The 21937-nt window shown below is 39.5% G+C and overlaps 1 protein-coding gene across 1 annotated transcript; it reads right to left on the bottom strand.

The window, feature by feature from the left end:
- Positions 1–1301: 1301 nt before the first annotated feature.
- en2.S (engrailed homeobox 2 S homeolog) lies at positions 1302–11719 on the bottom strand. Its single transcript, NM_001101791.1, is given in 2 exon segments — positions 1302–3033; positions 10786–11719. Coding segments are annotated over 2 exon segments (798 nt in total). The 5' UTR covers positions 11267–11719; the 3' UTR covers positions 1302–2716.
- Between the last annotated feature and the right edge of the window lie 10218 nt (positions 11720–21937).

The following is a 21937-nucleotide window of genomic DNA, read 5'->3' as shown; positions in this document are numbered from 1 at the left end:
TTAGACATGTTTCCAGTGGTAATAGAAAAAAAGACACATATTTCCAGGTGTAAATAGGTTATAGAGAGAACTGCATTGGAACTTCATTTTAGTAGAATGTTATATGGAACCGATTTGGGTTTGCAGCGCAAAGGTCGTTTGTTTTTACGCATTGCAAAACATCCTGATCCCAGATACCCTATAAAATATATATATATAGGCATACAAATGCAGTGCCCAAACATGTGCCCTGTAGGATATCGCTGGATGAACTGAATATATTCCAGCCCAGGATCATTGTAGCTCAGTGTCAGGAGCCCTTTGATGGATCCAAATAAAAGTGTGTGTGAACCTGCTATTGATTAGGATTCACTGCGTAAAATCTGTTTTAACCCCTGTCAAGCTTATGTTTTAATTCCAGCATAGGAACCAACAGCTCTTCCCTGCTTAAAATCCCTTATACTGTAGTAGAAGTTAGTCTGCCCAATTTCATTCTCCCCTCCCCAGCACCCCTAGTGCCAAATATTCCTTTAATCGTTTTGTCCAACCCATGCCCCACATAAAGGAACCATTCTGGGCACCTAGGCACATGCATTTTATTCTTCAACAACTAAATATGTTTGCATTTCATTAGATCCACCTGTCAGCAAGAGACCAAGATACTGGGGGGGATTCTTTTTTTTCCCCCTTCAGTATTAAGAGATAGAAATGTCTTACATGAATCGAAACCCCTCTGGCATCGCACAGAACACCCTCCTTATGAGATTCTATCAACTTCCCAGCACAGAAAAAGAAAGAGCAGACTATTTCTGTATCATCTTTAGTATCAGAAAGGAATGAGACTGGAAGTTGAGCATCATAAAACGTTTTTTATTGTATGCATTGCTTTAGAAGGTTAAAACACACACAATGGAATGAAAATGTTTACATACTGAACTGAAAATAAACACAACATGGATTCATTGATATCTTGCAATTGTGCCAATGAGCAAAGCAGCCCCCCAACACAGGCAGGGATTACACACCCTGTTGCTCCCCATAGCCTTTTCTCTGTAGCTATATTTTTTTAGGGGTGTCATCCAGGGTCCCACAATATCACAGCATGCACTCTTATAGGCAGTCCAGGTGTAGAGCTAATGTCAGAAACATAAAAAAAAACTCCAAAATATTTGTTTTTAAGGCAAACCGGCACCTTTCATTTCTTTATGGACTTATCACTGCTGAATTCTTTATTTATTTTGAAATCATCGTCCCTAATAAATCATTTATCTGAGCGCTGGATATTAACAGCAACAAAAGAAATTGCTACAATAACAGAAAATGTTTATTTTTAAAATCAGAAAGGGGGAAATATTTATTATTTGCATCTCTGTACATTCAAATGAAAACAAACATTGCCAGTGTTGGAAACATTGTATTTACACTAATTGTATCATTAGATTTCTGGCTTTGTCTTGCCAGATTTTTTTTTTTCCTTTTTATGTTTTTTAATTTAAAAAAAAAAAAAATCAATTAAAAGAAGGCAAATGGTACATATACAGTAAGAGAATAAATGTAGTAAGTTCCCCTAGAATTGGAGAAAAGAGGTTCTTTTGCATGATTTTTAAGTTTTACTTCTGTCCAAGGCTAAATATTACATTCTTTACGATGAAATCGGTGATTGATTTAAAAAACAAAAAAAACTTTAATATATTTAAAAAAAAAATGAACTGTTACAAAAGAAATGGCCCAAATCAGCTGTAGTCCATTGACCTGATTCATTTTAAACCTCTCCATTATTCATTGGGCTCATGTATTATTTTTGCAGGGTCTTTTTTTAAAATTCAGGGAAGTTGGAAGCAAAGGAGGGATCCATAAACAGGGAAGGGGGGTGCAGCAGAGTGGGGAAGGGGGGATTACGTCATAGTAGGAGGGGAAAGTGGATTGGATAAATTAACCATTTATTGGGACAGTGATTGGCAAATGTTTGGTTTGCTAGTTCCTAGTACATATGCAGCTGTCAGGCTTCAATATCTTCAATTTCTGGGAAATAATACAATTTGTCAGCAAAAAAAAAAAAAGTTGCCCAATATGTCATTTTTAAAAAAAAAAGTTGCCCCAATATGTCATTTAAAAAAAAAACACTAAGTGCAAAACTATAAATCACCCCGCCAGTGTATATAAATAAATCATATTCTGCACAACTATAAAAAAAATGTTTTCTGCATATAAAAACAAAAAAATTAAATCAATTAAAATACACCTTTAATTACAACAGCGACAGGACATTGCCCCTGCTTTGATTTATTTTACAACAAAAAGTTTCAAATATTAACAAAAACAAAAAAAACCACAACAAATATTAGCTTTTTTTTTTAATTAAATTCACAGTAGTGCGAAATGCAGCAATTTCATCTTTGGACTTTAGCAAAAAAAAAAAAAAAGGTTGACTTTTTTTGATTTTTTTTTCTCTCCGACATCCACGAGCATCGTTTAGTATAAAATAAAATCTAAAGGCAGGAAAAAAAAGGACTGGAAAGGATTAAACAAAATAAAATAATAATGAAATCAAAGAAAAAATAGTTGTGTCCATATTTTCGACTTTTTCCTTTTGTTTGTTTGTTTGTCTGTAAATGATATTTACATAGAATATTGCGGGTTTATCCCAATAAACACACTCCGAAGCCAAATGCTGGTAGATTCTTTATACACAGGCTTTTTTATTGCATTGCGAGGCCTTTGCGCTACCGAAACGTTACTATTCGCTGTCTGATTTGCCGTCCTTTGAAGTGGTCGCGTGGTTGTAAAGTCCTTGGGCCATTAAATGCAGGGCCAGGGAATTTTTGTTCCCTGTGGATTTTTTAATCTTTGCTCGTTTATTCTGAAACCAGATTTTGATCTGAGATTCGTTCAGACCGAGTTCCTGGGCCAGACTTTGCCTCCTCTGCTCAGTCAAATACCTGTTAGTTTGGAACTCGGCCTTGAGCCTCTGAAGCTGTTCAGCAGTGAAGGCAGTTCTGGGCCTCTTGTCCTCTTTGCTGACACTCTTCTTCTTTGGTTTTCGGGATCTCGGACCTGGAAAAAACAAGTACATGAATAAAGGTCATTTTTCAAAGAGCCCAGACCTTTATATTTAAGGGGTTGTTCACCTTTGAATTAATTTTTAGTATGATGCAGAGAGGGATATTCAGAGACCACTTGCAGTTGGTTTTCATTTTTTATTATTTGTGACTTTTGAGTTATTTAGATTTTTATTTGCAATTTCAGCTATCTGGTTGCTAGGGTCCCACAAATGCTAGCAACCATGCATTGATTTAAACGAGAGACTGGAATATGAATAGGAGAGGGCCTGATTTTTATTCCCCATTTTTTTATTATTTGTGTTTTTTGTGTTATTTAGCTTTTTATGCAGCAGCTCTCTGATTTTTTTCCCCATTTTTTATTATTTGGGGGTTTTTAAGTTATTTAGCTTTTTATGTAGCAGTTCTCCAGTTTAGAATTTCAGCAATCTGGTTACTAGGATCCAACAAATCCTAGCAACCATGCATTGATTTAAACGACAGCCTGGAATAAGAATAGGAGAGGGCCTGATTTTTCCCCCATTTTTCATTATTTGTGGTTTTAGAGTAATTTTGCTTTTTATGCAGCAGTTCTCCAGTTTGCTGTTTTAGCAGTCTGGTTGCTAGGATCCAAATTACCCTAGCACCCATGCATTGATTTAAATGAGAGACTGGGATACGAATAGGAGAGGGCCTGATTTTTTCCCCATTTTTTATTTGTGTTTTTTGAGTTATTTAGCTTTTTAATCTGCAGCTCTCCAGTTTGCAATTTCAGCAATTTGGTTGCTAGGACCCAACAATTGCTAGCAACCATGCATTGATTTAAATGAGAGACTGGAATACGAATAGGAGAGGGCCTGATTTTTTCTCTCTCCATGTTTTATTTGCGTTTTTTGTTATTTAGTTTTTTATGCAGCAGCTCTCCAGTTTGCTGTTTTAGCAGTCTGGTTGCTAGGGTCCAAATTACCCTAGCAACCATTCTTTGATTTGCATAAGTAGACTGGAATGTGAATAGGAGAGGCCTGAATAGAAAGATAAGTGATAAAAAGTCGCAGTAGCAATATATTTGTAGCCTTTTAGAGCATTTGTTCTTTAAATGGGGTCGGTGACCCCCATTTGAAAGCTGGAGAGAGTCAGAAAAAGGCAATTAATTAAGCTTGGCCCAAAGAAGCTGTTTCCCTGGCAAATGCTGTCATTATATAGATGCAGGACATCAGTTATTGAATATGAAGCACCCAGAAGCCCTTCCATTTCCCCAGTAACTATAAATAATCAATAAAGAAGACCAATTGAAAGCAGCTTAGAATGGGCCATTCTATAACATACTAAAAGTTACCTTGAAGGTGAACCTCCCCTTTAATATAACAGGGGAAGCTCCTGCTAACATGTTAAGGCCCCTACCTAGGTACAGACCAATCAGTAAGAGAGGGGTGTTCAGAACTCAAATGGGTTGTGGAGTAATGACCAGTATATATATATATATATATATATATATATATATATATATATATATATATATATATATATATATATATATATATATATATATATATATATATATTGGCACAGAGACTACACCGAAACGTTGCAATAAACACAAACTGCCTTTTATACAAATATAAAGCATGTGATTGAGATATTTCTCTGTATACCCACCCATATCTCTGCTTTTTGTGACCCAGTCTTGCTTGAGACCTGCTGATTGGATATTTACTCCATCAAAGCAAATAACCTTCAGCTTGATCAATATTTAACCCCTTATCGGCTAAAGGGGACTCAGCTTGACCCAAAGAATCTGTTTCCCTAGCAAAGGCTCTCATTGTTTAGATACAGGACATCAGTCATTTAATATTTAGCACCCAGCGCCCCCTCCATTTCCCCAAGACCCCAGTGTAGAGACCATTCTGGGCTTCAGGGGAGGGGTGAGCCCTTGAAATATTAACACCTCACATCCATTAAGTCATTCATTCCAGCTAATTATTTTGCTTCACGTATCTCTTTAATAATGAAGCGTCATATAAAATGCATGTGGGCTTTATGAGTTCTGCATCTTGTAATAGATTGTGGGAACCCCCCCCCCCATCTCCCCTCTCCCTTCTTCATTTATTTCCCTGTTTCTCTTTCTTTTTTTTTTTTTTAATAGCAAATCTACTCTTTGCGTTTGCACATGGGCGATACTTTGCCCTCTTTTGTCCCCAGATTCTAGGCCTGGCATTGTGAGCAGAACACTGAGCAGACTGACTGCCTGAAACTGTAGAATGAGGGTCTGTCCTATCTATTCCCCTTCCCACAGTCTCTATCTGCCTAACCCACCCCATCATCTGTACCCCCATCCATTCCCTGCTCACTGTGTCTCTATCTGAATATAACTGCTGGCAGACTGAATATATGGCAGTCATATTTCACAACCCATAGTGCCAGTGTCTGCCAAATCTCTCCAGCCTAACTACCAGCCAAATCTATCTCTGCCAGCCTAACTGCCAGCCTAACCCATCTCTGCCAGCCTAACCAATCTCTGGCAGCCTAACTGGCAGCATAACCGATCTCTCCCAGCCTAACTGCCAGCTTAACCCATCTCTGCCAGCCTAACTGCCAGCCTAACCATCTCTACCAGGCTAACTGCCAGCCTACCCCATCTCTGCCAGCCTAACTGCCAGCCTAACCCATCTCTGCCAGCCTAACTGCCAGCCTAACCCATCTCTGCCAGCCTAACTGCCAGCTTAACCCATCTCATCATCTATATCCCTATTCATTTCCAAGCCTATTGGGCTCCCTCAAATTACAGCCAGTCTGAGCCCCCATTCACACATACACACAGACACACACACACATATATTTATATATATACTCTCCATTCCAACTGCCAGTCCATCCCCTTGTCAAAACGAATTGCCCTCCTGCAAGATATGGTGATTACTATACCCCCTACTTTAAAATATAAGCTTCAGAATTCACCTGCAGCTGTATGTCTCTATAAAGACAGAGGGGAGTGATTTAAAAGGGTACTTCACCTTTAGGTTAACTTTTAGTATGTTATAGAACAGGCAATTCAATGCAACTTTTCAGTGTTTATTTTTTATAGTTTTTGAATTATTTGTTCTTCTGACTCTTTCCAGCTTTCAAACAGGGGTCACTGACCCCATCTAAAACCAAATGCTCTGTAAGGCTACAAATGTATTGTTATTGCTACTTATTATGTCTCAACTATCTATCCAGACCCTCTCCTATTCATATTCCAGTCTCTTATCAAATCAAGGCATGGTTGCTAGGGTTATTTGGACCTTAGCAACCAGATTGCTGAAACTGCAAACTGGAGAGCTGCTGAGTAAAAAGCCAAAATAACTCAAAAACCACAAATAATAAAAAATGAAAACCAATGGCAAATTGTCTCAGAATATCACTCTCTACATCATACTCAAAGTTAATGCAAAAGTGAACAACCCCTTTAATACAACCATTACATCTCATATTCTCATTATTTATTGTATTACATACGTTTCAATATGTGACATCACTAGGCACCATTTGTAAAGAGAAGTTACAGTATATTTCGTAGTTATATATATATATATATATATAGCCATTTATATACAGATGTTCAATCCCTCTATGTGGCAGCATCAGAGACCCAAATTTTCCTGTAGGGACCAGTCCTATGTTACACTTGGGGAATCTGAGAACCTATTGAATATTCATTTTCAGGGTTTGAGTGATGATGAGGCCAATGTATTGTACTTGCTCTGCCCCAAAGTTGCCTCCCCTATCAGCCTACAATTATATATATATATATATAACATACTCAAATTCATCCCACACTGCCTCTGTATTCCCAAACTCTATCCCAATTCCCAATATCCCAATCTGCCCCAACTGTACAGCCCCCTCTATTTGTTGTGTTCTCTCTCCATCTCTATTATGTTCTTTCTCTTTTGACCATCATTTATACTGATCTGTCACCCCACATTTCTTATTTACCTACTGCTCCATTGTATCTACTAGTCTGTCCCCCATCCTCCTCATTTACCTCTACCCCTTCCACTTACATATCTTCATATTTATTCTCTGTGTGTCTTCATTATTTCTGCCCATCAGTTTCCCAACCCCTGTGTTCTTGTGTTCTCCTGCCTTATTCTCCCTTCTGCTTCTGACTCGATTCACCCTGATTCCATAGACACAAACCTTATTCTGCCTCTTCTTACTGTTGTTTAACTGTAACTTGACTTCTTTCCTTGTCTCATACTTAAATATATATATATATTCTGCCTCACTGTTCTTATTCTGCCCATGTCTCACTTTCTTTATCTATATTACATTATTTTAGTTATTCCTCTTACCCCCCAGGTCTATTCTCCAAATCACCTGCACTATCCTAAGCCCCTTCTACCTCACTGTCCTTTCCCACTTATATTATCCGCTTTCTAGTTCTCCTTTTTTCTCTCTGACCTGATTCTCCCTCATTGTCCTTATTCCACCTCTCTCTTCCTCTCCTTGTTCTCCCTCTTTTGCAATGACCTTATTCTCCCTCTCACAGTGTCCCAAATCTTCCTTTTCACTTCAGACTCACAGTTCCCTCTCCATCAGCTTCACTTTGCTTATTCTCCCCCATCTACGGCCTTTATTCTTCCTTACTGTCCCTTGTTCATCCTCCCCTTATACCCCCTCCTCACAATCCCATTTCATCCACTTTACTGTCCCTGATTCACTGTCCAATCCATGTTCTACTTCCCTCTTCAACACATTCCATTTTCTCTCTCTGCCCCACTTCTCCCCCTGTGTCTCACTGCTCATATTATTAGCCCAGGAGTTACTATTGGTTCCTCAGTGTCTCTGTCCCTATTCCCACCTGCTCCCCGGCCTCATGTCCCATCCTCATCCTCCTCCCTGTGTCTCAGCCAGTGATTATTATATTCTCCTTCTGCATCTGCCCCTTTCCCTTCCTGCGCTCACAGTAGCCTCCATGTGCCCCTCTGATGCCCCTGTACCAGTATATACCAGTATGTACCAGTATATACCAGTATGTACCAGTATGTACCAGTATGTACCAGTATATACCAGTATGTACCAGTATATACCATGCCAGTATGTACCAGTATGTACCAATTTGTACCAGTATGTACCAGTATGTACCAATATGTACCAGTATGTGCCAGTACATACCATGCCAGTATGTACCAGTATGTACCAGTATGTACCATTACCCTCCTGCCTTGTTGTACTATTGCTGCCGGCCCAGGTACCTATTTCTACATGATTTGCCTGTGGCCCTGTCCTGCCTTCTCTGTCCTCCCTGCAACACCCTCCTCTCCTCATCTAATGCTCTCCCTCATTTCTCTCTGCTTTTCTCCTCATCGCTCATCTTTTTGCAGATTTGGGCCGCCAATATGCTCATCCCACGTCCCTCTCTGGCCTCCATGCTTCCCTTAAACACCCAGACACACACACACACACACGTGCTTTTACTACAATCTCCCAGCCTGCCTCCCTCACCCCCATATCAGTGTGTGGGGACACGTGGGCTGGGTTTGCTGCTCTACATTGGAAATAATAATGTACTGATCAACTGGAACCCAAACACCCCTAGAAATTCTACCGCAGCCGGCGGCCCCTGCACCCAGAAATAACAGAAAGATCTCAGCTTGTTGTAACTCGATCTACACAATCTGCGCCTGTTGTGCGCGTGTATCTGTCACTTACACTAATCACACTCACACACTCACACTCACTCAATACTTTTCTATTTTCTATACAGTCTGTATCTATAGCATTAGTGCAGCAATACATTCACATCTTTATTATATCTCTCTCCACCCTGGAAATAAAGGGGCTTTTGCCTTTGAAGTAGCGCCAGTGCATTGTACATACACAATCCTCCCGATCATAAATAATTCTTATATTAGAGCGTTCCATTTTGTATCACATGGGGGGGAGACACCGATGATTTCTTCTTCCCCTCCACTAAATTCCCATTGAAGTCTCCCTTCATAATACTGCCAATATCACTCACCTGCTACAAACATATCCAATAAATACATTTATAAATGAATAAAACGCCCACCGAGCCAACAGCAGATACAGACCAAGGATCTACCCTTTAATCACCTCTTTATCATACGCGCAAACTGGAAAAAATATCTTTATTTATAAAAATCTTTATTTTTTTATTTCTGGTTCAACTCTTTTTTAATCCAAAATCAAGTTAAAAACAAAATACAACGAAAAAACCCCCCAAATAAGCGATGACTGTTCGCCTGGGATCTCTTTCTACGACAACAACAACGAACGTCGAATTCCGAGCCCGCGATTCGGTTAATTGTTTCCAGCAGTTCCAAAAGATGAAAATATGGAGATTAATAATTAATGAACATATTTGAAACAGCTGGAAACATGGCACGTACCGTCGGCATTTACTGATTAAATATTTACAACGGGAGAGAACAATGGGCCCTTTTATATCAAATATATTGGTTCTCCCTATCAAATATATTTCATAGATAATAAAATCATCACCCGTTTAGTTTGTGCGTGGGGAGTGGGAAATAACACACGTTCCTTTATTTCTAGGGATTCGTTGGTTTCTGCAATAAATCTCCAGTAACTTTGTTTTATAATATAAAGTAGCTGCAAACTGATCAGGTCTGAATTATTTATTTTAATGTCAAAAGCTGCTTTTAGGCAAACAAATTCAAAAATATTATATATATATATATATATATATATATATATATATATATATATATATATATATATATATATATATATATATATATATATATATATATATAATTAAATCTACATGTATGTGTATATATTAAAATATATATATATATATATATATGTATTTTTGTATATGTGCAATAATTCATTTTGGCGCAGCTTTGCGTTGAGTTGTCTCAGCAGAATATATTTGCTGACTGGGTGGAATATAAGAGAGAACTAAGTCCACATTTTAGCTTTATATTGGGTGACACCTAGAATCTCCCACTCCAAAAATCCAGAAAGTCAAGGCAGATTTATTTATCTCATTGTTGGTGTCTTATAGCTTTAAATCGAATTGTTTGGGGATGTTACGACAGAAATTTTAAATATTTTTTTTTATTGTAGTTTTAGAATTAGTTTCAATAAAAATGTTGTAGGGTTGCCCCCATTTTTATTTGTGTGGAAGGAACCTTATTTTTTTTTCCCCCCTGACAAAGAGAAAATATAATTTCAAGGATGAGTCCACACTGAGTCCACACTAGCAGAAATAGGGGGAACACAAAGGCTAGGGGGAGATCCGCCTGGATTGAGGCTTCACCAGGACTAAAGCCGAGAAGAGAAGGGGCAACACACTAGGCTTTGGACACCACACTAACCAAAGGGATCTACAACCAGTGATTGGGGCATCTCATTAAACAATTTAGGCTTCACTAGAACTGGGGCCCAAATTGACCAAAGATGGGCTGCACTAGGGATGGGGAACATTATAGACTAACAATGGTTCCTCTATTGGGTTCCTCTGGGTTGGTTTACCTTATCTCACTACTTGAGAAGGGTAATATCTCAATTACAGAGGTACGTTAAAGTAGGTTTAGGAAAACCCTCAAATAGACCTCCACCTCATATGGGCTTCCCCTGAAATGGGACACTGCGCCTTGATCGGCAGGTTCTCTATGAGCACCGGGGGTCCCAACCTATGAACTCAACAAAGTGGGAAGTTTTTCTAGATGTCTGTAGCCTAATGAAGTTAGATCCAATCATCTCAGAGTGGAGTAAGTGAAAGGTTTCTTACCTGATGAAGGTCTGTCTGAATATCTGGTGCAGTAGACCCAGGCTGGCCACAGTATAGGCTTTTGAGTGGCTTTGGAGCTGGCTTGGGAACTATCAGAGTCTGAGCTGAGGGAATGGTCTCCATTAAGTCCTCTGGATTTTAAGGTTTCTTCCATCGCCAGATCACTTTTCTTCTCTCCAGTAACAGTGATGACTTTGGAAGAGCCTCCTGCGCCCTCAGGGACATTGACTCGGTGGTGGCCGCTCTCTGCCCCAGACAAAGCCCCAGTGTCTCTCCCAGTAAAGAGCTCATCCTGGTGGTTTATTCTTTCTTTTCTCCTCCCGAACTCCGGCCGTAGGATGTTGTCAATGAAGAAGTTAGTTATCCTGTGATGGGGCTGGTGGTTCCCAGGAGGAGCCTGATGAAGGATCCCCCTGTTGGACTCTTCTCCTGACTCCTGCTGCGGTTCCACTTCCCTGTTATTCTGCTCATTCTCTTCCATGCTGTTCCTCCAAAGCTTCTTCTTGCCTTTAACCCCTTGTGTTTCCTACTGGCTCCAGTCAGCTACACATTCAAATTGCCTCTAACCCCAAGGCTCCGACAGACGTTCCAGCAGAAAGGCTTTGACCCTTCTTCTTGTTCTCTTGGTTCCTCTGTTGGTTCCTCTGCAGATTTTTAATGTTTCACTTCTGCCAACCACAGCATCTTCTTCTTCTTCTTCCCCAGGACGGGCTCATTACCCCCTCCTTCCAGATCCAGACTCCTGGGGAGAAATCCTTCAGAGTGGCCAGCAGGGAGATGTTTGTAGCCCCATCCAAGTCCCAGTGGTGGAGCTCAGCAAGTGTGACATATAATAGATATAAAATAATAGAAAGATATTACATGTACAGTCTATATCACTGTAACATCTGCACAGCAGGAGGAGCAGCACATCAATCCCCTGCGCTTCCAGAGCTGCCTCCTAATAAGAGTGACCAATTTTACATGCACTCACTGGACCTCAAATACTTTCACTCTGGATTTTGGTTCTTATGTTTAATAGAGCCCCCACAAGTGACGTTGGAGCCCGGTATCCTAGACACGTGCCTTTAGCCAATAGAGGGGCCCTCCTGTGTCACATGACCCCATGCTCTGTAGTAAACTGACAGTCAAGATTCCACTCCCTCCCCATCTCCTTCTCTCCCCAGCACCCCGACTCCTCCCCCTTAGCTCTGCTCCTCTTAAAGCTACAGCGTCCTGAAAACAAGAGAGCAAATACTGTGTGTGTGTCAGCACTTTCCCCAGCATCCTAACATCTTTGTTTGATGGGAAATATGCACCCATTGCACTATTGTGTGGGTCATTTTTATTGCCTCGCTGAAATCCCAGTATAATCCGGTTGGAAATGAATGAAACCCAGTAAATGAGAGCATTGCACAAAGGAGATTACCTCTGCACCACCCAAAGCCTGCCTTTATTACCCTGACTATTAGAAATGATCCTCTGCCTAAATAGATAGCAACTGCCAGGCTGCACCAGCACAGACTCTAGGCAACTGCCAGGGGGACATGGCACAGCAATTAATGCCAAGCAATAATCTGAATATTCATCTCCATCCAGGAAAATGAGGGGGGGGGGGACTTTAGAGCAGGAGCTTGGGCTGTTATCTTGGGTCTGCAAAGCATTTCATTGGGAAAATAAGAGCTGTTGTACCCTGCACTCACTCACACCAAAGATACATGAAACAGAAGCAGATGGAAAGAGATGAAATACATAGTCTGATCATATAGACTGCTACAGACACTAGATTGGGGGACTAGAAGGATTGATTATTAGATAGGAGAGAGTTAGATGATAAAATAGATAGATTGGGAAGATATATATATATATATATATATATATATATATATATATATATATATATATATATATAGTGGTATTATTGGGTTAAGAGATGTGTTCCTACCAGAGCAGAGAATATTTGCTCAGTCTGAAGAAGAGTCTACAGAGACCCCTGATCTGCTGGGGGGAATGAACAGGAGCTAGTGGTGGGGATTCATTGCCTTAGATCTGTAGTTAATTTAGGTTGGATTAGCCCAATATATACATAATACATGGTCACTGCTCTACTGAGACAATAAGTGTAGGGTGGACTCATCTAAGCACAGCGATCGAGGCTGTTCTGGGATTGGTACAATGACCTATAAGATACATTTCCATGCCATTCAGATGAAACATTTAGTAGACCCTTCACTTATTGGGCAGCAGCTGAAAGTTTATGGAACAATGTATTCCATCCTTGCTTGTTACAGGGCCATATCCTGAAGCCACTGGTCATATTAGTAGTAATTGGAAGGCAGAGGTGGATATCTGTCTGCTATATCGGTCTGCTTTCTACTGCGCCATCGTATCGCGCAATCCTGTGTGGCTATCCCCAGAAATGCCTCCTACGCAGGCTCCATGTTACTTTTAGCGCCTAGAGTCGCCTCTAAACTCACTTAGAGATTGGTATTGCCCCCTAACTGTACTGCACTTAGGAAAGGGCATATAAAAGCAAAGTCGTCATTTCCACCAAAGGATCTGTTTGCGCAGTCAGTAAACTATATGAAGGACTTTCATGGGTGAATGAAGCTGTTTGGAATATTGCTTCTATTAGCCCTATTGGTGCTTAATATGATGTGGGGAGAAGCCCTCACCTCTTTGATATTCACAGGCTCAAGGATGCCAAGGCCTAGGGAGCAATCTGTGTACCAGTTGCCAATACATTGCAAGTCGCCCCATGAGCAGATCTGTGCCTAATATAAGCCCCACTCCACCCCAACTTTCTTATACAACCCCCTTAAAGGGGTTGTTCACCTTCCAAATACTTTTTCAAGCTGTTCCCCAGAAATAAAGACTTTTTTCAATTACTTTCCATTTTTTATTTTTTTTACTGTTTTTCCAAAATCTAAGTTTAAAGTTGAATGTTCTTGTCTCTGGTGTTTGAGTCTGGTAATTCAGGTGCAGATTCTGGGCTGTTACAATTTGTTTCATTTAGTTGATACATTTTGTGGAATAATAGCAACTATTGTATCAATTCTAACAGCTGCCTTTAATGAAACCCAGAGAATCTGCTCAGCAGGGACAAAGATAAGTAATGTATCAACTAAATATATCCATTTAGAACAGTTTAAAGGGTCGGCGACCCCCCTTTCCAAGAGCTGCTTTAAAAGGTGGAAAATTACACTTTACACTTCAATATTAGAAAAACGGTCACACGTATATAAGTGATCCCACTCTATCTGGAGAGCACTGTATCCCCTACTGTAACATATAAGTTCATGTCACCATGCGCACTCTATGGTTATATAATGTTACAGTGTACTGCAGGCTTGTGTGTCTGACCTGTCAGTATCAGGCAGTTGTGTGCTGCACCGCTGCTCAGTAATCACCTAGAAGAGCTGCTCTTGGCCCCTCAGCTCATGTGGATGTTATGTTAATGGGCTTCTGCTCCCTATAGCATCAAAGCCAGTGAAAGTGTTTGTTTTTAAAAATACATGAGAAGGAACTGGATTTAATGACACTGGGGACAAAGAGCCGGGCATGTTGTACCTTTCAGGCAAATCATTATAGATGAGAAACATATTAATTTATTGTACAGAAAGATATACAATATATACAAAGATAGAGAAAAAGTCAATATATTCCAAATATCTGCTGGTAGGGGAAACACTGTGCAATCGGTTCAGGCAAATCCTTGTACAGCAATTAGACACCGATAATAGAAATATATCCCTACATAATATAAGGACTCCCAGTGAATTATTAGGAGCAGCCCAGCAGCCAGGTATAGTTTTAGTAAAGGACAGCAAGGGAATAAGCCCTGGCCTCCCCCTAGCATCCAAAGGGCCCCTATAGTGGCTAGAAATAAAAATACAAAGCGCAGATATCGCGAAACAAATGACAGTTATTTTATTATAAAAGGAAAGATAAGCAGTTTCATTTTGGGGACAAGGTCCTCTACTGGTTTCTCATTACACTTGTTTATAACACTTGTCTGTAACACCACAAACAAGGAACCACAGGCTACTCCCGATTTATCTTCTAGGACTGTATCTTGGTCAGCGGCCTGTATATTTTGGATAAGGAAACACAAAATAACTGCAATCCTACACCTATAGCAACCAATCAGCCTCCTGGTTTTATTAGCCTTGCCACAGTTGACTGATCAGAGCTTAGGGCTGATTGGTTGCTATGGGATACTACACTAGAGTAAAACGGAGCATCATTTTTTTGTGAATTCCACCCACTGGGTCTGAAACCCACAGCTTTAGGCAAGATAAAAGGCATCAATCAGCCGGAACTGGGTTCCAATTGCTACAGAACAAATGTCGCATTAATTACCGCGCTGCGACAAAGGGTTAGGAGAAGCCTGGCGTTATAGTTGTCATTTGTATTAGAATATGACTTATTAGCAATGTGCCAGGACTTATAAGAGACCAGTAGAAGGAAGGATAGAGCTATAAAAAGGTTATATAGGAATTCACAAGATACAGAAAGGTGGGAAGGGTTCTGGTTACCCAAATTGGGTCTCTCTGTCTATTGGTGACCCCAGAATCCTTCCCCTGCCTTGGAGATAGGAGTTGTACCTGGACAACAAGTAACTGCTCAACATGAATGATCAGTGTACTGGAATCTTGTTTCTCTCAGCCACAATAGACTTTTTTTGGGATCAAGATTCCACTTTTCACTCCAAGGTTTGTCCAGTTGGCTCTAACTATTACATATGTATGAAAACACAGTTGTTATAGTTACCCTGACAGTTTCACTGGTTCCTAAACAAAAGGGATGGCCCTTTTGGAGGATCAACCGGAGGCCAGTTAGGGCAACTTAAGGGTTAAATGTTATACTGCCTTGGACACCCCAGTATTTAACCCTTTGCCCTAACTGGCCTCCGGTTGACCCTCCAAATGGGCCATCCCTTTGTTTAGGAACCAGTAATTGAGTAAATGGAGGTCCAATAATTACAGCAACACAGACACAGATTAGACGCTCTTTTGCCAACTGTGTTTTGCCTTCCACTGATAGGAGCTGCTTTATAGTTAAAATTTTGCAAATATAGTGATGGTGCCTCATGTTATTCTGAGGTTAAAGCCATGGCTTGTCCTATCAGGTAACCCAAAGCAGTGAATGTGCTATTCTGGGGTTAAAGGAGAAGGAAAGCTACAGAGGTATTTTATTTCCAATAGATTAGCTACAATAGTGCAAGCTCGAATGCTATATTTATACTGGACAATGTTTTATCATACCTGACTGAGCAAAAAGCTCTAGAAGCTCTCTGTTTGTTTAGGATAGCAGCTGCCATATTAGCTTGGTGTGACATCACTTCCGGCCCGAGTCTCTCCCTGCTCGTATAGCTCTGGGCTCAGATTACAGCAGGGAGGGAGAGAGGAGCAAACTGAGCATGCTCTTGCCCAGGGCAATGAGGTTTAAGCTGAAAACAGGAAGTCTGATACAGAAGCCCATGAGTACACAATAGAAGGAAAGAAATGCTGTGTTTCTTTTGACAGAGGACTCGGAGCAGCATTACTTTGAAGGTTTACTGGTGTATTTAAATAGACCTTTCTGATAAAGCTTACTTAGTTTTAACCTTTCCTTCTCCTTTAAAGCCAGGCCTTGTCCTATCAGGTGACCCAAAGCAGTGGATTGGGGGGGGGGATTGGGGGGGGGGGTGAGCCTGAAATCTGCAGTGCTGAAATTTGTGCAAATGATCTGCAAGTTTCTGGCCTTGGCCAAAATGAAGTCTTTAACCTAAAATATATGAAAAGGGCGGTAGTCATGTGTCAGCACCCTGGGGGGGGGGGGTTACAGTACAGCCTACAAACCTCACCTGCCAGGTGCATATGTAGGGAGTGTGTTTTATCTGTTGGTTTGGGGGGGGGGGGGTTGTAGTGTATGTAGAAAATGCAAAAGGTTGCCAGTGGGATACATAATGGAGCTTATTTATTAGCACTGGGCAAATTTGTACCTGGGCAGTAACCGATAGCAACCAATCAGTGATGAGCTTTTTTTTCAGCCAACTGCAGGTTAAACCAGTGAAAGCAATTATCTGATTGGTTACCGCCCAGGTGCAAATCTGCCCAGTGTTTATAAATGAGCCCCAATTTGTTTTATAAACAGATCTCTGGGTTTGAGACTTTTACAAAGTCAAATTGTCCCTTAGTGGCTTCACAGCAAGGTCAGCCCCCCCATATTGGGACAATCATTCCCTGTGCCCCCCAAGCAGCAGATCCTCTCAGCCCATTACTCTGCTCCCCTGTCAAGGCATGTTTGGCAGCTGGGGGGGAGCAAAGGGGTTTTTGTGAATGAGGAGAAGGTCACAGGCATTATTAGTAAAGTGTCTTCCTTCCAGCACATGTGCCCCTAGTTCTGAGCTGCTCCTCCTGCATCTGATTAGTAATTCAACACAGTCGGCCATGAGAAGTGTCTGCTAAAGACAAGGGACCCCCATTCTAGATCCTGCTGTAACCCTTAGGGGACACGAGAAGATAGAGCCTGAGAGTAAACTCAGAGATAGGGGCAGGGTGCAGAGATGAGGATGTTACATCTGACTTAGCAGCCAGTTGGTAATTAGGATTCTCCTTAGTCCTGACAGCTGGAGTAATAGGGAGCCTCTGTGGGTTTGGGGCAGGTGGGGGGGGGGGAGACAGTTCTCTCTGGTGACTGAACCCAACACTCAGTTTGATCTCTGCGGTGGGATTCCCATAGCTAACTATATTTTATAAACATGAAAGTCACAACCTAACAGTATTTATTGTCCCCTTGTCCCCCACTCAGCCTCCAGCACCCAGTGCTTCTTTCTCCTAATGAGTTAACCCCTTGTCTGCCTCCCCCAGCCATGATCACTTGCTCAGCAAATAAATAAACCTAAGCCATCAATGCCATGTCACTATTATTAATTCACTTATCATTTAAAATCAAATTTCATGTTATACAGGGCTAATAATATAATAATAATAATAATAATAATAATAATAATAATAATAATAATAATAATAATAATAATAATAATAATAATAATAATAATAATAATAATGTTATACAGGGCTAATAATAATAATAATAACAATACTACTACTACTATTACTAATACTAATACTACTACTAATAACACTAATAATGATAATAATCATAATAATAATGGTGATGATGAGAAGACAGTCAGAGGGTGTGGCACCAGGGGAAAAACTAAAGTTACAATTCAATCCTGTGACAATAAATTATTTCAGTTTATTTTAATATATCTGAATAAATACAATTTTACTAATATTTCGACAGTTGCTATCATTGTTTCCATGTTAAAAATAATAATAATAATAATAACATTAATAATAATAATTATAATAACACTAATAATAAAAATAATAATAATGGTGATGAAGAGAAGACATTCAGAGTGTGTGGCACCAGGGGAAAAAAATATAGTTACAATTTAATCCTGTGTCAATAGATTATATCAGTTTATTTTTATATATCTGAATAAATACAAATTTACTTATATTGCGACTGTTGCTATCATTGTTTCCATGTTAAAAAAAATAGTAATAATACTACTATTACTACTACTAATAATAATAATAACACTAATAATAATAACACTAATAATAATCATAATGGTGATGATGAGAAGACATTCAGAGGGTGTGGGTGTGGCACCAAGGGAAAAATTATAGTTATAATTTACTCCTATGACAATAAATGATTTCAGTTTATTTTAATACATCTGAATAAATAAAATTTTACTAAAATTTGTTTATTTTAACACATCTGAATAAATACAATGTTACTAATATTGCGGCAGTTGCTGTTATTGTTTCCATGTTTTAAAAAAAACAAACATTTCAATATCCTGGATTTAGAGCTTTGCCCCTATTGCAGAATAAGGTGCTATCATTGCGCCCACCGCTGACACTTACTGGTGCTGCTGTTCCAGTTAAGATCTTACTCTTCTCTCTAGAAATATGTTCTAATTGGTCTCAGTTGTTCCTACAAAAGGACTTATAATTGTCCCCAGTAAAGGTGTCTGGTCCCACATACTTTCCCTAGGGCCCAGATGGCTTGGAACACAAGATAATGTAATATTCTTCTATATTGAGAGAATTCAGTCCCAAAGCGCCTAAAATCCAGCGATTTAATAGTTAAGCCTAGATATTGAAGTGAAACTTAATGCAGTTCTCATTTGTACCTATGGAGTTGAAAGAAGATCAGTGGAAGGCGATGTATCATGGTGGCGCTATTAAGTGCATGGGATGTTGTATATAATGTTTCTAGTGAATGGGGAGCTGACTGAGTGCAGAGCAGGGGAAACTTGGGAGCAGACTGACTCCCTTTTGTGTTCAGCTCACAGGGGACTGGGGCAGAAAGATACAGATGTGGGGGGCAGTAGTTTCCCAGCAGTACCAGCGCCTTATTTATTATACAGGCAGGAAGATAAAGCGCTGCTAAAAATTTAATAATAGACAATTCTCACACTCTGATAATGTGACAGTGATCCAGAAGAGGGATTCACTCCTAATGATCCAGAAAGCCATTCACTTCCCGGCCCGAAGAGCTTACAGTTCAATGTAGCCGCAGAGGAGGCAGCTGATTGTGTAGGATCCCTGTGTGTTATACAAAGCAACAGCTGAATATACACGAGTTTATAAAATCACATGGGATATTATGTTCCATGTGTCAAGAGTTACCGAAGGTTCTTCCCCACAGAGCTTACAATCTAAATGGGCTTACACTATCTCTGTATATCGATTATCTATTTCTTTCTATTATATCTCCCTATCATCTGTCTGTCTGTCTGTCTGTCTGTCTGTCTGTCTATCTATCTATCTATCTATCTATCTATCTATCTATCTATCTATCTATCATCTGTTTGTCTGTCTGTCTGTCTGTCTGTCTATCTATCTATCTATCTATCTATCTATCTATCTATCTATCTATTTATCTATCTATCTATCTATCTATCTATCTATCTATCATCTATCTATCTATCATCTGTTTGTCTGTCTGTCTGTCTATCTATCTCTATCTTTAAGTATCTATTTATGGTCAGGGATCAAGCATCATCATATCACTCGTTCTTTTAATGTACTTTTTTTTTTGCAGATCAGTGAGTCCGGCGTTTTATCCCAAAAAATACATTAAAGTGAAATAATATGTTAATTTTATTATAAGAAGGGATGCTGAAATTACTGAATATGTTGGAAATAAATAACTTAATTTCTAAAATTCGTTATAAGAAGGAATGCTTCTCTCTCTCTCTCTCTCTCTCTCTCTCTCTATCTATTACCTCTCTCTCTCTCTGTCTCTGTCTCTCTCTCTCTCTCTCTCTCTATTATCTCTCTCTCTCTATACATATATATATATATTTATTTTTTATGTAATATTTATATATATATAATATTTTTTAAGAAATGTAAACAGAGACAACAAAATGATTATATAAATACATTGTTTAAAACACTGCAATATAATACGTTTTCCTTGGTGTCTCAGATCATAAATTCGTGTAAATTCGTGTAACAATTGAAGGGAAACTTTTTCTTTTTGGAACTTTGACACAAATTTTGCTTAGGGTTCAGTTTGGTACCAAAGTGATTCTCTGTCTCCTCCCATCAGGGGTGTCAAGTTAGGCATTGGATTTCTGTTCTTTCTCTTGAGATCCTTTACCTTGTCTGTCTTTATTCTCTCTATGTCTGGCACAGATAAGGAAGGTTTTGCTGAAGCAGAACTAACACAGAGATGTTAAAGTCACAATAGCAAAGGAATTATGTATAAACTATAAACAATTAGTTAGATTTATGTCTAAATGTATGTGACTTGTAAATTACAGATACTTTTAGTTTTAATAAAGCAATGATTTTATTTTGGATGATGATGTTTGACAGGAGCACAATGTGTATCTGTTGTTATTTTGCCCAGATCAGGCACCTGGTGTCCTTGGCCAAGTGGATTATGGGAAAAGAATAGATGGCAGCGCAGGGAAAGGAAACTACAACTCACACCATGTCCAGCAGTGGGAATGCGAGAGATGCAGTTTAACAACATCTGGAAGGACGCTGTCTTTTTGCACCATTAAAAAAAAGTTAATAGTTGAAATGACTTGGGTGCAGAAAAAATATGGTAGTTAAATCGGCCTTGTACCAATTAAATGGCTCTTTTTCCTCACTCTCCTCTCTCTCTCCATTTGGCAGACGTGGCTCATCGTGGGGCCTTGGGAATATTATTATTATTATTCATTCTCTGCTGTAACTATCCAAACATAAGATTTGGTCAAATCGTGAGAATTGTGAAGTTCTGTTTTGCTCAGACTCTTCCTACAATGAATGTCGCGCAATGTTCCTTCTCTAACGCAATAGCCTCTCTCTCTCTCTCTCTCTCTCTCTCTCTCTCTCTCTCTCTCTCTCTCACTCTCTCTTCTCCACAATTATATGGATTCCTATTTACTCTGCACTCACTCACTGTACTTACTGTACTTACTAACTGTACTTACTGTACTCCCAGCCAGTGGCGTAAGTAGATATTAGTGGGCCCCACAGCAAATTATTTTTCAGGCCCTGAAAACTTCTAGAATTTGATGTGTTTTACCAAGTATTATTACAATTGTAAATGAATCAGGGCCTCATGGGGCCCTATAAATCCTGGGCCCCAAAAAAGTGTACAGCACTACATTACACTGGCTCACTCACTCTATCTCTGTTTCTCTCTCTCTCTCTCTCTCTCTCTCTCTCTCTCTCTCTCTCTCTCTCTCTCTCTCTCTCTCTCTCTCTCTCTATCCCTCTATCTTTCTATCTCTCTGTCTGTCTGTCTTTCTGTCTTCTACATATCAATCAGAATGGCAATGATAATATCTCTTTCTTATCAATCATTCGTTACATGTCATCACATTTAATCATAATCTCTCTCTCTCTAATTTATTTACCTGATATTTATTTATTGATCCTCTGTGGGGTCTATTTACATATAATTTAGATCCTTATAAATAATCAAAGCTTTGCATCTGTCTTATCAGCCTACTATCAATCTGTGATCTATCACTTACTGTGTCTGTCTCACACTGTGACTGATTTGACAAATTATTGTAATTATTTTCTGGTTTATTATCAGTTGTTCCTCCATTGGTCCATGTCTGTCTGTCTGTCTCTATCTATCTATCCATCTA

Source organism: Xenopus laevis, chromosome 6S (assembly GCF_017654675.1).
Source record: "Xenopus laevis strain J_2021 chromosome 6S, Xenopus_laevis_v10.1, whole genome shotgun sequence".
NCBI classification, from domain to species: Eukaryota; Metazoa; Chordata; class Amphibia; order Anura; family Pipidae; genus Xenopus; species Xenopus laevis.
Note: the sequence above shows the minus strand (reverse complement) of the source record. Positions and strands in the feature narration are given on the sequence as shown.